This window comes from Dasypus novemcinctus, chromosome 5 (genome assembly GCF_030445035.2).
Source record: "Dasypus novemcinctus isolate mDasNov1 chromosome 5, mDasNov1.1.hap2, whole genome shotgun sequence".
NCBI lineage: Eukaryota > Metazoa > Chordata > Mammalia > Cingulata > Dasypodidae > Dasypus > Dasypus novemcinctus.
In genome coordinates, this window is record NC_080677.1 from 99,968,910 (window position 1) to 99,985,201 (window position 16,292).

Genomic DNA, 16,292 nt, shown 5'->3' on the forward strand with positions numbered 1-16,292 from the left:
CAAAAAGTAGGGGCTCCTGAGTTGCCCCATAAATGTGCTTTACTCTCCATGGATGGGACCATGGGACAAAGTGGCTTTGAGGACAGATGAATGCCTATCACTCATGCATTATCTGTTTTTCCTGCAGCGATGAGTAAGGAGGATTCTGAACATTGTGTTGATTTTGTGATCTCCACTTCTGTCCCTGAGGAAATGGCCCGAGATTGGTGACTCATTACATACAGCTGTCTCATGAACAGATCATTGCCTCACTAATCACTCCATTAAACACTCTTTCTTGGGCTGTGGCAGAGCATGTTTGCCATCAAGGCCAGGTAGGAAAACAAAATAGTAATTTAGGAGCACAGCTGAGTGGCATTGTTGTGGGTAAGGAGTAGGTTTAGTTTCATTCCAGCAATGACAGTATAACAAACTTCTTAGAGATTTTTGGGAGGTATTTCTATATATTTTAGAAAAACAGCTTGCTAGATAAACTTATGTAGTATATATATTTAGATGCAGTTTTCTCAATAACTTTATCTGTTGCCTTCTATATGCTGGGGTTCACTGGCTCACCTGTGCATTTAATGTTATTTGCAAATTTGGAAAAATTCCAAAATTTATCTCATGTACTTGAGAGGGAAATACTGTGCAATTATGTGGATATGACTACCAGAGCAAAAAGGCAATGTATAAAATATTTCTTTTGCATTGAAATTCTTGTTTACTACTTTTCAGGGTTGCTAATGGGTTTTACACCTGTACATTTTGAACTATATTAATTGCATGAAAATGGTGGGGAACTGTCTCTAGTGAGAAGGTACAGGTGTAGCCATAATGAATGGCAGAAGATTACTCTTCAAAATCATCCACCTATTACTGTAAAGAATCATTTGAAAATGTAACAACATTTTGTCACTGGTGTGTGTGGCTGTTTTCTTTTTAAGTACTAGAATGAGATGTTTCTTACAGGGGAGGATTTTTAGAGCAGTGACAATAAATCATTCAACATTCAATCAACAAATACCAAGTGCCTATTATGTATCAGTTACCTCAGTGTATGTAAAATTATGAACAAATGGATAAACAAGTATCGATAGAAAGAGGCAAGATGATTCTATAAATCAGATGAAAAATGGATGGGTTTATGAAGGGACTTAAGGTAATATTCTCAAGCACACAATCAAAGGCTTCCATCTGGGTATTGACAAACATGAGAGGTGGATAGAAGCCACTGGTATCCAAGCCAGATGCCTACTCAGGTAATCAGAGATAATAAATCATGTTGTGATCAGAGAATAATAATTACTGAACATTCTACAACACATATCAGTTACTTAATATATTTGTAAGGATGTTTGCCATAGTACTAGAAATAAGTTTTTCCCCTGAATTGCTCAAAGAATGACATATGAATAGATGCACATTAATATCAATTATTGACAAATATCTAATGTCTATATCTGGGTCCAATAAGCATGGAATACACAAATTTTGGAACTTCATGTCCATTTTCACAGTTATCTAAGTCCTTGTAGTTGAATGAGAATTGGCAGCCCAGTAAAGAGTTACCCTGAATTTGAACTTCCAGGTGTCTCCTGCAAGACTTGTAACAAGTGTAGACCAAAATCATTTTGACTTACAAAAAAGAGACAGTCTAGTCAATCTGTTATGCATAAATGTTTTCAAACTATGCTCCCTGGAGGCTCCAGAATGATGGGGGGAGAAGGGGGAGAACTCATGGCACATGCCCTTTCTTGCCTCAGATGATGGTTATTTCACAGGCCATGAGTGGGCAGAAAGGCTACATCAGTAGTAGCTCACTGAAATTCAGAATTGGGGTCTTCTGTGTGAAATGACCTTGAGTCGGGCCTCCTAACCAAATGACCTTGAGTCGGGCCTCCTGCCCAAGCCTGACATATGTCACCTAAAGTGGCAAACTCTAAATTATCCTAGTATTAATAAAATATAAATAGGAACATCTTGAAACTGCTAGTAATCACTCTGCTTCTAAATTATTTAGAATTTAATTTAAAGGAAAGTGAATTAATTTGGTTGGAAATGTAAGAGAAGTTTTCAAGTTGTGCAGCCTAACAGGGAAGAAACATTCCCCCTGACACTATTTAAGGTGTAAGTATTTACATATGCTTTATTGGGACTTTGGGCTGTTATGCCACTGTAAACTGTTCACCTTATACGCACACATAGAAGCCAAAACCTGAAAATGAAATTACTTATATAATTTTAATTTGAAAAAAAAGAAAATAAAAATGTATATTTGCAAGAGTAATTAAAATGAAAACGCATTTTTACCAAAAATGAGACTTACCCATTGACTATCAAACTGGATTATGCCATGGAAGGGAAAAAAGATGATGAAACATAAGGGAAGAACAAACAAATGGTGAAAAAGTAATTACAATGGGAAAAAAAGCAACACAATGTCAACCTGAACAGATAGCATAAGAAAAAAACAATCACCATTCTCCACAAAAATAAAATATGGAATAAATAAAATTGTGTTTCTGAATTTAAAATCAAAGAAAATATAAATCATAGGAAATCAATGGGATATTTATTGATGAGAACTAGGCCTAGTTTTCAATTATATTTCTAATTAATTTTTTAAGAAATGGAAAACCTGTATTTCATATGCTATTTTTTGTGGCTTGCTTTTATGGATGCAAATTCTGGATACTTTAGATTTGTATAAACAAAGCAAGTAGCTTTCTAGTTTTCTAATTTGCTTGTAAAAAGCAAGGTTTATGTAAATATACAACACCTAAGATGTTAAAGGTACATCTGAAATTCACTGGCTACATGTAGAATTTTAGCCAGTCTTCATAATAAAAAAAGATAAAACTGACATGAGCAAAGTATAGAAGGCACAGCATTGTTCTAGTAATGAAAAGATCAAACACTTGGTGTTAGAGAACTTGATCTTTTAAAATCTAATCAAGTAGGTGCCATGTGGAAATAATATCCTCCTCTGCCAGGGTACCCTGTACTTTATTTCTACAAGTGACACTTTACTTACCTCTTGTCCTCCATCCAGGGCACAGAGTTTGGTGCTTTGCTTTTTGGCATCAACTAACACATTAAACATTGTACACACTGAAGCTGGGATGCGCAAGTCAGTTGTTTTGCTTGCCTTTTGCAGCTTGAGTTCAAATGCGGTTCTTGTTCTATTCATTAAAACATGAATTCAGAAAAAGATATTCTGACATATGTCCCACCTGATTTGTAAAAGTGAAAACGGCACTACACATGCTAATTTAAAACATGCAAATAAGGAGTGAGCCGTGTGGCAGTGCTTGCGAGCAAGGGGAGTGTGTGTGTGTGAGTCTGTGTGTAAAAGTCACTCTTCAAGTGTCTCAAATGAAAGACTGTGACATTTTATATTAAACATAGGTTTATGTAGTCACTCAAACCACAGCTCTATCCAAATGTAAGCTAATTTGTTACATCCAGTATATCACTTTAATATAGTTTCATGTATCTTCCTGAATTAATTTCCAAATAGAAAAATAATACCCTTTTCTGCATTAAAGAATAACAAATTTAAAGAAGTAGAAGTATGGAAACTCCAAGACATCATAATTAATGTGCAACAGAGAAATGTGATACCCAAAATTGCATCTGGGATTTTGAAAGAAACTGCAAAACAGGCAATTTGGAAATAATTTTGCTAAAGTAGCTAAAGAATATCCACAGATTTGAGACTTCATTATTTCCGATGACAAACATGATTTTTTTTTTTAACATTAAAGAATCTAATTTATAGCCTTGCTTTATAGTATCATTAAACATTCTTCTAGGGACAGGATTTTCCTTGGTTTAAAGAATTTTGGATTTATTCAATTGCTCCAAGTAATATTTGATTGCTATTCCAAAATATTGTCCCAAATTGCTCTTGACATATTATTAGGAAGGCCATTGGAAAAAACACTTGTCCAATTAGAATGAATGCTGATTTTGTAAGAGCTATTAAAAAATGAAAGCCCATTTGGACGAATCCAAAGCCTCATTAATGTCTTTCTGGTTATGTTCTAGAAAACGTTGATGGATGCTTGAAACTCATCTGATGTAGACAGAAAAATACCAGAAAACAATGAGTAATCCCAGAACAAATGATGGTACTGATCATACTTCGAGTTTGCCATGCCATTTCACAGCACAGACATAGTACATAATGCATAATACTTAACAGACCTTTCCCATATGTCTAAAGAGTATTACCATGGGAATTTAAAGCACGGTATTCCCAGAGAGATAATAAACACAACAGGAATGATTAATATGGTATGGGTGCTACTGATGAAGGCAGTCGTTGGGAGATCTGAGAAAAAGCATCATGCTAATTGTGAACATTTCATCAATGTTATGGATCCCCAGAATTTAGTTTAGGGAACCTAACACTTAAATTTTGGAATAATTGTACATATTAAAACCTGTTCTGTGACAATTATGTAACAAATACTTGACGAAAAGTGGTATTTTGGGTGCTGGCATATCAAGCAGCAACTTGAAAATACATGTCTACCTTTTGACACAGGCCTCTATCATATCACTGGCCATTAGTTTAAGTCTTTGCTCTAAGTGGTGGGCAAATTCTTGTTCTGGCCAGTGTAGATCAAAGACAAACATTTGAAGTGCATCAAGTTTCCAAAAAAGGTCTTCTGATGTTGCTGAGCCATTGCTAGAAAAAAAAAGGAAACATGAAGAACATTATGAACTTCCACTGTTAACTAAGTTGATCACTAACACATTGTTTTTTCCCATACCAATTGCCATCAATGAAAAAATACCACAAAATCTCTAATGATCCAATAATTTTTTCATTCAGCCTGCTAATTCTTCTTTTCCACTTCTTCTTAAGTAATATGGCAAGACAAGGAGAACAAAATGGAAGTAAATACAGTAAGGTTTCAAAAAGGGAAAATGGATAAGGGTTCCTTTATTAAGGAAAAGAAATTGAATTTTTTATGTAAGAAAATTATTTTAAAGGTTCCTTGCTAATCTCTAATCCTAAATAAAAATAAATAGATATTTCCTCCTTTAAATTCAGAGAAGTATGTTTTATGCAAGATAATCCATATGAAAACAACTAGTAGTTTTAGACTTCTACTCATGCATATGTACCTCTGTCATCAAAATGGTTTCTGTCTGCCTGTAGGTATGTAGCTTTCTTTACATTTCTCAATAACAGGTAAAGGTGAAACAGGTAATGGAAATAAAAGTCTAAACAGAGGCTGGGTAGGGAAGCAAATCTTATTTCTGTTTTGAAATGCTTTACCTATTCTAGCTTATAATTAAAATCTAACTTATTACAAGTTGTGTCTAACATAAAAAGGACACTCAGGGTGTTCTCAAGTTGGAGCAAAATCATGCATTTTTGGACCTATGGAAACCAAACTATGGAACCAAGGTTTGCTATGCATTCACTACCGTGGTAAAATTACACTAGGGGACTAACTGTATTTTCATACCATGTATGAAGATGATTTGTACAATAATACATATACTATTTGGGTAAAAGGATGCTGCTATTACTTTCCATTCTATAAGTATATAACCTAAAAGGGAAACAGATGTTTTGAAAGTAAAACATTCTTACATTAAAACATACTGAAAGTTAGTTGTAAAAGTGAACAATAAAAAGCAAAAGTAAAAGCAAAAAAATAAAAAGCTTCTGTAAGATTTGTTTGCCCTCAGTTTTCCAATAATTGCTTAATATATTAACCTAAAATTGATATTTTGTTTCCAAAAGAAAATTAAATCAAATAAACTCAAATTTATCACAAGAGCATGATTGAAAACTTTTATACAAAATAAAATTGTTTAGCTAAATATGTCTTAATTAACAAGCTTTTAAAAAAGTCACCTCTTGTGCTGGCTAACTAAAAGCTTATTTCTGTCCCCCAGCCCACCTCAGCATCTCAGCTCCATTGCTAAGCTACTTTGCTCTCCTCTTTCCAGGAATTCCTCATGATCTCCTTGTCTAGCCAAGATGTTCTCAGAGTTAAGCTCTCAAGGGACCAATCACAGCAAAGCCCTGAATGCCACAAATAGCATGTTACTCACTTCATATTTCCCAACCTTAATATTTGTGCCTCGAATGTATCATTAAACAAAAGAAAGAGACTATACAATGCTGACGTTCCTGTGGAAAATGTTTGAAAAAAAAAATACCATGCTTACTTCTCCTTTTTGCCATACATATAATAAATATGAGAAAAATATGACCAAGCAAAATCCCTTAGACATTCAAAGCACACATGAAAACAAAATCTCAATTTGTAAACTAAAAATAGACTATCTCAGAATATATGACAGTTAAATCATTATAGAGGATTTGGATACATTTTTCTTCCTTTCTTTAATTCTATGGTAAGATTCTGAACAAGAAATGTACTTATTTGGGAGTATAATTAAGATAATAAATGTTTGCTATAATTAAAATAGGTAGATGAAGAAATGTAAATAGGTTTTCTCTGGAGCCAGTGCATAAAACCTGAAACTTATTCAGAATCTTTTCATTTTAAAATAATTTCTATTCAGTGACTTACTCCTACAGGCATTATTAACAGATCAAATAATTCAAATATGATTAGTGGACTCTGGGATAATTCCCTAAAAATGCCAATGGAAATATACCGTACTAGGATTCACTTTAAGAGCTTAAAAATCAAGAATGTAAATTCTATACCCTGGGAGGAAAACCTCCTAACATAATTTATGTATTAGGAGGTAGGGATGTATCTTCAAACCCATGGATACTTTGATATTACTTCTTTTTACTTAATCCATAGCTGTACTTTTAATTCCTTATATGTGAAATGGAAATGCTTCCTGTCATTTAATATTTTATAATAAAAATTCCTTCCAAAGCAAACTGCAATAACATCATAATATTATGAGTTACTCTGGGCATTTGACAAAGAGCCTAATGTTGATAATCTTGGCAGGGAACGATAAAATGACTAGTTTGTCAAACATGCTTTTTTATCGACCCAGAATAGTGAAAGTATGAGCGCTTTAGTTATCAACCCACAATCTGTCATGATTTCTATCCTGAGATACAGATCATTTTAAAAAGGGACCCCTGATAATGAGAGATTCAGGGCTCATACATAGTTCAAGGCTAATGAATACTAAATTTCACAGGATAATGCTCACAATAGTATCTTTGCTTAAAATCAAGGGTGTTAGATGAGTAAGGAGGAAGAAGAGGAGATAAATAGCAAAACAGTGCAAACAAAGATCATAAACTTGGAAGGGTTGATTATACTTCCTCTGTAATTTCTGCGAACACACAGACACCACTCTACCGCACCATAATGGCCCCAAGCATTTGCTTCTATGAAACAAGATTCACATGTAACATAATATTTTAGCAATTATAAAGAGTACATTGAGGATGTGCAACATGGACAAATATTGCCAAACTATTTCACAAGTTATTGTTCTTCTTCTTGGTCTCTTCCTCTCTCTTTTCTCAACCATATGCATTCTTGACTGGGATTTGATTTGATAGCTGGGGGTAAGATAGGTGGAAAGGGTGCTGGACAAGTTCTAACAATGATGTTCTTCTTGAATAAGAAAGTTATGATGGGAGTAAGGGCTTTGGAGTCCAGGGAATCTGGGTTTAAATTCAGGCTCTTGACACTTAGACTTGCTGTGAGTCTTTGGACAAGTTTCTTAAATTCTTGGTGCCTTAATTTCCTTAACTGTAAAATGGGGATATGACACTTACCTCACAGAACTGTTATAAGAACTAAAGAAGATAAAGGACTTGGCACTATGCCTGAAACATCATAAATTCTCAATAAATTGTGGCTATTCTTTTTCTTTTTCTAATTATCATTCCTTCTAGCTGACTTCTTAGGAGATTGCAGGCAAGGCATACAACTGCCTGAGTTTTCTCATTTATATACCAGAACTAATACTGAGTTCACTTGATTGTTGTGAGGGTCCTAATTTTGAAAACTATACAGTTATAAATTATAATAATAATGATGATAATAAAAACAGTAATGTAGAGTACTAGTAATAATCATTTATTGAGAGCCTACTTATGTGCTAGGCACTTTCCATAGTGTTTCTTTTAACCACCTCTCCCCCCTCCAAATGCCATGAAATTAAGTATTAACCATTTTAGAATTGAGGAAACTGAGGCTAAGAAACATTGACTATTAATAAGCTAGGACCTAAATATATGCCTGATCAACTACAAAGCCCACATTGTTTTCACTTTACTAGCTGTTATTTACTGCAATAGGCAGGCTGATAACCATCTGAAGTTAAATATGGCTTTTAATGATAAAGATTACATAAAAAAATATGGTATGACAACTGATACATGAAAGGGACAAAGAAATTCCTGGTGTCGTGAAATAAAGAATGGCCCTCTCCTTGCAAGCTGCAATAATATTCTTTAAAGCTGAGACTACCAAAAACTCCCAAAAGATTATATTATTGAAACTGTTCTCACAATGGTTTTCTACCTCCACAAGATTAGTCTTGTGGGAAGCAACAAAGCTGGAGGGGCCTAAGAAGCCTAGAAATATTGTTTCCCACACTTACTAACTAAATATAGAGAACTCTTGTTATGCCACTTATGGTAAAGTCTACAACCTGTGTCAAAAAAGTAATCCCTGCCCCTCTGACGGCATATGAACTATATTATACCAGTATATTTTGCTTTTATAAAAATCTACATCATTCATTATTGATATGCTAAGCTTAGCTCAGTTGCTTAAAAAACTCAAACAAATAAAACCAAAACACTGTATTCCTCAACCAATGATGATAAATGCCATGCAATCTAAACACATCTGCACAGAACACAGCACAGGCCATGCACTAGCTAACACACCATCAGGAAATAAGTGAGGGATACACACGTGGACTCATATAAAGAAGCCATCCATGAAGGAGTAGAAAAGCTAGGAATCTGTGGAAGATTAAGAGGCAGACTTGGAACTTTTGGAAGAGCTACATTGGGAAGACTGTTGGCGATATTCCTGTAAAGAAACAAACAACGTGGGAAGGGACCATCATAAGCAATAACTAAAGATGGCCATGTGCAAAGTTACAAGGTCAGGACTGAAAAGGGTGATGCTCTATGGACACTAGGCAAGATACCTACTTGACGGGCTGCCATGTCTCTTGCTCAAAACCTCTGTGAATTGACTGGGCGATGGAAGACTCCATGAGATCAACGTAGCGGACAACCATGGGCACAAAAGTTTCTTGCAAGTGTTTGTGAAATTTTCCATTACACAAAAGTGCTGAAATAGCCAAGCAGAAAAGTATTTGTCAGAGGGGTAATATCAAGCATTTGAAAAATACGGGTGAAAAATCATTTCCTGAAAGATTCATAGTACTGATAAAATATAGATGAGAATGGATTTTGCTCCTTATATTGAATATCATGGAAATTGATCTAGAAGTATAATTGGTCCTCTATATATGGCTGTCAAAAACACAATTAGATTACATCTCTGTAAAATGTTCCTGGCAGGTAGTATGCTTTCACTTTCTGAGGTTTAACATACAAGGAGATATAAGGAGAACTGCCAATTACCCTGACAGTCCCAGAAGATGCAAATGCAACAATTAAGCAGAGTTATAACATCTGTGCTATGCTGTGAATCACAAAAGAGCTAAACCTATTAAATTCCAAGAGCTAACCTTGATTACTTCTAAGAGCTACACTTATTTAATTTACCAGAATAGTGACTATCACTTTGGGAATGTCTATTTTGATTCACCAACTTTTTAGTTATTTGTGGATTTTCTCTTTAGTCATCCAATTTTCCACATCTGTATTTAAAAACAGTCAGCACATAACATGCATTTTTTAGTTTTCCACATGTCTTTAATGAATTGTAATGTCGAACATTCTTTCTAAAGGAGTGTCTGACAATTTGTGCTACTGGGATAGGACTGCTGGGCAAGGTACACGTAAATCTTATCAGGAGAAGGATGATTTCCATGCACAGGACACAATTTCATTAGCACATAGGTGACAATGTGCCTAAGTTGTAACATGAAAGAATACAGAATCTGTAGGAAAAACTAAGTGGATGTGAAGTAATATCCAATAAAGAATTTGTAAGTAATTTTCTGGATAATAGTTCTATAGATTGTAAATACTTTGCAAGTGAACATATCCTAAACCTAGTTCTGACCTTTTATTGCTCCTCAAAGTGAAAACATCGTCTTTTAAAAATAAATTCTGTGGTCAGGAAAGGTATTTCTGAAGAGCTGTTATTTTAGTTGAACTTAAATGACAGAAGAGTCATCCAAGGAAGATTTGGAGGGACAAAGACTGCAGCGAGGGATTAAGCCCGTATGTTTGTAGAAGGAAGAGGTTGTCAGTGTGGTTGGAGCAGAGTGAGAAAGGGGAAAGGTCCGTCCAAGGTGAGGAATAGGCTGGAGGGCATGGTGGGGAATGTGGGTTTTATTGGGAGTTACAGGAAGGATTACTGAATTTATTACTATGTAGATGAATGAAATGATATGAGAATGTCCACATGATCACTACACTATCGACATTTTAGTACCATAGGCCTTTCTCTCAATTCTGATATTCACTTAGTAAGCAATATCTGCAAATTTAATCTCGCTCTCTCTTTTTTTTTTTAGGTACTGGGGCCAGAGATTGAACCCTGAACCTCATGTGTGGGAAGCTGGCACTCAACCACTAAGCCACATCAGGTGCCCGAGTTAGTTTTGTCGTTAGTTTGCTTGTTGCTTTTGGGAGGCAATGGGGAACCAACCTGGGACCTCCCATGTGGGAAGCAGGTGTTCAACCGCTTGAGCCACATCTGCTCCAATCCATAATATCTTTTTAATATTTCCCCTTCCTCTCTTCATCAGCTTTACTGTTGCCTGAGTTCCAGCCCTCTCATTTCAAGCCTTGACAAATGCCATAATCTCCTAACTTACTTATAGGGCTTTAATTTTCCTTCTACCAATCCTTCTCAAACCTGTAAGCAGAGGGGCTCGCTAATAAGTAAAATTAATAATGTTGCTGAGAGAGATTATGAATTTTTAGTGAATCATTGCAACAAACTCCAATTACCTTAGCATGGTATTAAAGCCATTTATAACTTGTCTTAAAATGACCTCTCTGGCTCATTTCTGTTGCCTGACCTCCTTATTTTCTGTGATCCAGCCATGATTCAGTTCAAATGTATACTAACTTTTCAGATCTCTTCTTGAAATGCTTCTTTCTGCTATTCTCCTGCTCAAGTAACAATTGCCCTGGTTTAATATCTAACCTTTATTGGCTTCCATTATGATCTTTGTTACATTTTATGGCACTTGGTGATACCTCTCTCTTTCCTCCTATGAGGATACAAATTTCTTGAGGCAGAGGTTTGGATTGTATTATGAGTACCCAGGATAGTTCAGAGCAAGTGTGCAAATGTTTTTTTGAGTGAATGAATGCATATTTGGATATAATACTAAGATTATTACATTATTATCAGAAAGATTGAAATGATAAAAAGTAACTCCTCTGAACAGAATTGAATGAAGCTGGAAATTATTAAGGGATGGAGAACCAGAATAGACACAAATATATGGAAGTCAAACAACACACTCTTATACAATTAGTGGATTAAGGAGGAAATTGCCAGAAAAATCAGTAACTACTTTGAAGTGACTGAAACTGAAAATACAACATATTAAAATTCATGGAATGCAGCTAAAGGAGTGCTGAGAAGGAAATTTATAGACCTAAATGCCTACATTAAAAAGAAAGAGCTAATATCAAAGACCTGACAGCACATCTGGAGGAACTAGAAAACGAACAACAAACTATCCCAAAGCAGAGAGAAGGAGAGAAATAACAAAGATTAGAGCAGAATTAAATGAAATTGAGAATGAACAAACAATAGAAGAAAGTGGATGTGGCTCAAGCGATTGGGCTCCTGCCTACCACCTAGGAGTGGGGTGTCCCAGGTTTGGTTTCTGGTGACTCCTGGAGAAGGTGAGCTAGCATGGGATGGGCAGGCATGGTAAGCTGATGCAATAAGATGACGCAACAAAGAGACACAAAGAGGAAAGCCAATGAAAGACACAACAAACCAGGGAGCTGAGGTGGCTCAAGTGATTCAGTACCTCTCTCCCATATGGGAGGTCCAGGGTTCGGTTCCCAGTGCCTCCTAAAGAGAAGAAGAACAGACACAGCACATGGAAAATGGACACAGAAGGCAGACAGCAACAGCAAACAATGAATGGGAGGAATAAATAAATAAATTAAAAGAAAAAATACCCGAAAGAGTTTATAAAAACAAAAGCTGTTTTTTTGAGAAGATTTATAAAATTGATAAACCCTTAGCTAGACTAATAAAGCAAAAGAGAAATGAAAATAACTAAAATTAGACAATAGAGAGTGAACATCACCAATGACCCTGCAGAAATGAAGAGCACCATAAGAGGATACTTATGCCTCTTATGAAACTGTATGCCAACAAGATGGACAATTTCGACGGAATGAAAAACTGATAGAAATGCACGTGCAAACTATATTGATGAAAGAAGAAACAGAAGAACTAAACAGACCAGTCCCAAGTAGAGAGATTGAATTAGTCACCAAAAACTTTCAAACCAAGAATAGCTCAGGACCAGATAGTGTCACAAGTGAATTCTACCAATCATTCTGGAAAGAATAATACCAATCCTGCTCAAACTCTACCAAAAAACTGAAGAGGGAACATTAACTAATGCATTTTATGATGCCAATATCACTCCAAAGCAAAGCCACATAAAGATACCACAAGAAAACTACAGATCAATTCCTCTAATGAACTTACATGCAAAAATCCTCAACAAAATGCTTGCTAATTGAAAGCAACAACACATCATACGAATTATAGACCATGATCAAGTGGGTATGCAAGTATGGTTGAACATAAGAAAATCAATCAGTATAACATACCACATTAACAGATTGGATAAAAAAATCACATGATCATCTCTATTGATGCAGAAAAGGCATTAGACAAAATACAACATCCTTTCCTGATAACAACATTTTGAAAGATAGTAATAGGAGGAAATTTCCTCAACGTGATAAAGGGCATGTAAAAAAAATCCACAGGTACTATTACACTCAATTGTGAAGGCTAAAGGATTTCCTTCTAAGATCTGGAACAAGACAAGGATGCCCACTATCACCACTTACTTAACATGTATTAGAAGTACTTTCATGGGCACTTAGGCAAGAAAAAGAAATAGAAGTGATCCAAATTGGAAAGGAAGAAGTAAAACTTTTACTACTTGCAGATGACACGATTCTATACATAGAAAGTCCCCGCAAAAAACTACAATAAAGATTCTAGAGCTGAAAAATGAGTTCAGTAAAGTGGCAGGATATATGATCAATATGCAAAAATCATTAGTTTCTATACACTAATAATGAGCAATCTGAGGAGGAAATCAAGAAAAAAATTCCATTTACATTAGCAACTAAAAGAATCAAATATCTAGGAATAAATTTAACTAAGGATGCAAAGGACTTGTACACAGAAAACTATACAATATTGATAGAAGAAATCAAAGAAGACAAATAAATGGAAGAATATTCCATGTTCAAAGATTAGAAGCCTAAATATTATTAAGAGATATATCCTACACAAATTGGTTTATATATTCAATGCAATCCTAATAAAAGTTCCATCATTTTTTACAGAACTGGAAAAGCTAATTATCAAATTTATTTGGAAGGGTAAGAGGCCCCGAATAGCCAAAACCATCTTGAAAAAAAAATTGGAAAAATCACACTACCTGACTTTAAAGCATCCTACAAAGGTACAGCAATCAAAACTGTATGGTATTGGCACAAGGATAAGATAAACAACCAATGGAACCAAATTAAGAGTTCAGATATAGACCCACACATATATAGCCAACTGATATTTGTTTGACAAGACCTCCAAACCCACTCAACCGGGACAGAATAGTCTTTCTAGCAAATAGTGCTGGGAGAACTGGATATCCACATTCAAAAGAATGAAAGAGGATCACCATCTCTTATCCTATATAAAATGGATCAAAGGCCTAAATACTAGAGCTAAGACCATAAAGCTCCTAGAAGATAATATAGAGAAACATCTACAGGATCTTGCAGCAGGAAATGTTTTCATAAACTTTATATCCAAAGTACAAGCAATGAAGGAAAAATTACATAAATGGTATGTCCTCAAAATTAAGAACTTTTGTGCTTCATAGAAGTTTGTCAGGAAAGTGAATTGGCAGCCTACTCAATGGGAGAAAATATTTGGGAACCACTTATCCAATAAAAGCCTATTATTCAGAATATATAAAGAAATCTTAAATCTCAATAATAAAAGGTAAACAACGCATTTAAAAAATGGGCAAGGGATTTGAACAGACATTCTTCCAAAGAGGAAATACAAATGGCCAGAAAGCAAATGAAAAGATGCTCAACATGACTAGCTATTAGGGAATTGCAAACCAAAACTACAATGAGATATAATACATAAAATCATCTTATATGTAACAGATTGCCTGCTATTAAAAAAAAACACACACCAAAACCCAGAAAATTACAAGTGTTGAAGAAGATGTGGAGAAATAGAAAAACTCATCTACTGCTGGAGGGAATGTAGAATGGTGCAGGCATTGTGGAGCATGGTTTGGCAGTCACTCAGGAAGCTAGGTATAGAATTTCCAAATGATTCGGAAATTCCACTATTAGGAATATACCCAGAAGAATTGAAAGCAGGGACAAAAACAGGTACATGCACACCAATGTTCATCGCAGCATTATTCACAATTGTCAAAAGCTGGAAGGAACCCATGTGCCCATCAACAGATGAGTGGATAAACAAATTGTGGTATATACATATGATGGACTATTACTCAGTTGTAAGAAGGCATAGAGTATTGACACATGGATTGGCAACATGGATAAACCTGGAAGACCTTATGGTGAGTGAAGTAAGCCAGTCACTAAAGGAGAAATATTGCATGATCTCACTGATATGAACTAAGGATATGGCACAGGCTCATGAGGTAGATTCTGGAAGACAGATTACCCGGAGATAGAAAGGGAGTAGAGAGTGGTGACCTGATGTTCAATCTGGGCAGAATCTATGATAAGGTGCATAGTGATGGTTTAGCAGTGGATGGGGTGATGGTAGTGCAGTGATGTGAGTGGGGTTAAGGGTGCTGGAGTATGAGCGGGGTTGGGGGTAGGTTGAGCCATCTATGGAGCTGGGGGGAGGGCTTGAGGAAGGAACATGTGAACTCTGGAGAGGTTGAGGACTGGTTGAGAATACAATTATGGGAGTGTTCTTTTGGTGTCTATAGCAGGGGAGGGTCACTGGTACAGGGTGTTGTCGGTGGTGGGATGTATGGGGAAGGGTGCACATGGGGCATGCCTTGTACTAACGTATTCATGTATTCACAGGGTATTATCTCAGTGGATGGAGACCCACACAATAACCAATAAAATATTAAACTCTTATCCTCAGAAGTCCTGCTGTATACTCAAAGAGAGTGGCAAGAATCTCTAGAGTGCATAGGCAGTGCCTAATAAAAGAAAATAGACCAGTATGCTAAGCCTTTGACAAATATTAATGCTTGTACCATTAACCTTATTCTTGTAAAACTGAAACAGTCTAATAATAACTATTGCCTAAGAGTTACCTCCTGAAAACCTACTTGTTACTCAAATGTAGCCTCTCTCCAAGCCAAACTCAGCAAATAAACTCAGTACCTTACCCCTGGCATGAGACATGACTCCCAGGGATGAGCCTTCTTGGCACTGAGGGATTAATATTAAGCGCCAATCAGCAATGCATTTGGAAAAAGACGATGAACAAAAGGAGGAAACATTAATTGCAAAAAAGTTTTTATGGCTAAGAGATTTCAAAGTGAGTCAGGAGGTCATTTCAGAGGTTATACTTATGTACGTCTCAGGCAAATCTCACTAACTGCCACAATAAACAAAGCCTTAAATAGGATTCTTCTGAGGGCTCTAGAGACATCCAGACATCCAGTGAAAGCACACAATCCCATGACATCATCACCCCATCAGTGGACCTTACCTTGGAATATATGATGATTTCCCCAATGTAACAGAGTTAGACTCATTTATAATTTTCCTACAAATTATTCTTTTGCCCCTTCTATTTGAACCTGTAATTAGCACCATACCTATTAAATACATGTTGCAGAGACTGATCTTTGGTCTGTTCAAATGTCAGTTAAGCCCTGAATCTCAGCAGAGTTGCAGCCAACATCTAATCCCCGGTTCATTGGATTCACCC

At 35.8% G+C, this 16,292-nt stretch overlaps 1 protein-coding gene across 13 annotated transcripts in view; it reads right to left on the minus strand.

Moving 5' to 3' along the window:
* The window catches only part of CADPS2 (calcium dependent secretion activator 2), a 613,932-nt gene that overhangs the window by 58,556 nt on the left and 539,084 nt on the right, over nucleotides 1–16,292 (minus strand). For 4 of the 13 annotated variants that reach the window (XM_058297289.2, XM_058297291.2, XM_058297297.2 and 1 more), the window contains 5 exons: nucleotides 9,131–9,272; nucleotides 8,886–9,005; nucleotides 4,523–4,678; nucleotides 3,017–3,164; nucleotides 2,309–2,323 (listed from right to left, as the gene is read on the minus strand). In XM_058297289.2, coding sequence (XP_058153272.1) covers nucleotides 2,309–2,323; nucleotides 3,017–3,164; nucleotides 4,523–4,678; nucleotides 8,886–9,005; nucleotides 9,131–9,272 — 581 coding nt within the window. The remainder of the gene's footprint in view (nucleotides 1–2,308; nucleotides 2,324–3,016; nucleotides 3,165–4,522; nucleotides 4,679–8,885; nucleotides 9,006–9,130; nucleotides 9,273–16,292) is intronic. The other 9 variants (XR_009185867.2, XM_058297292.2, XM_058297299.2 and 6 more) reach the window with 3 other exon arrangements.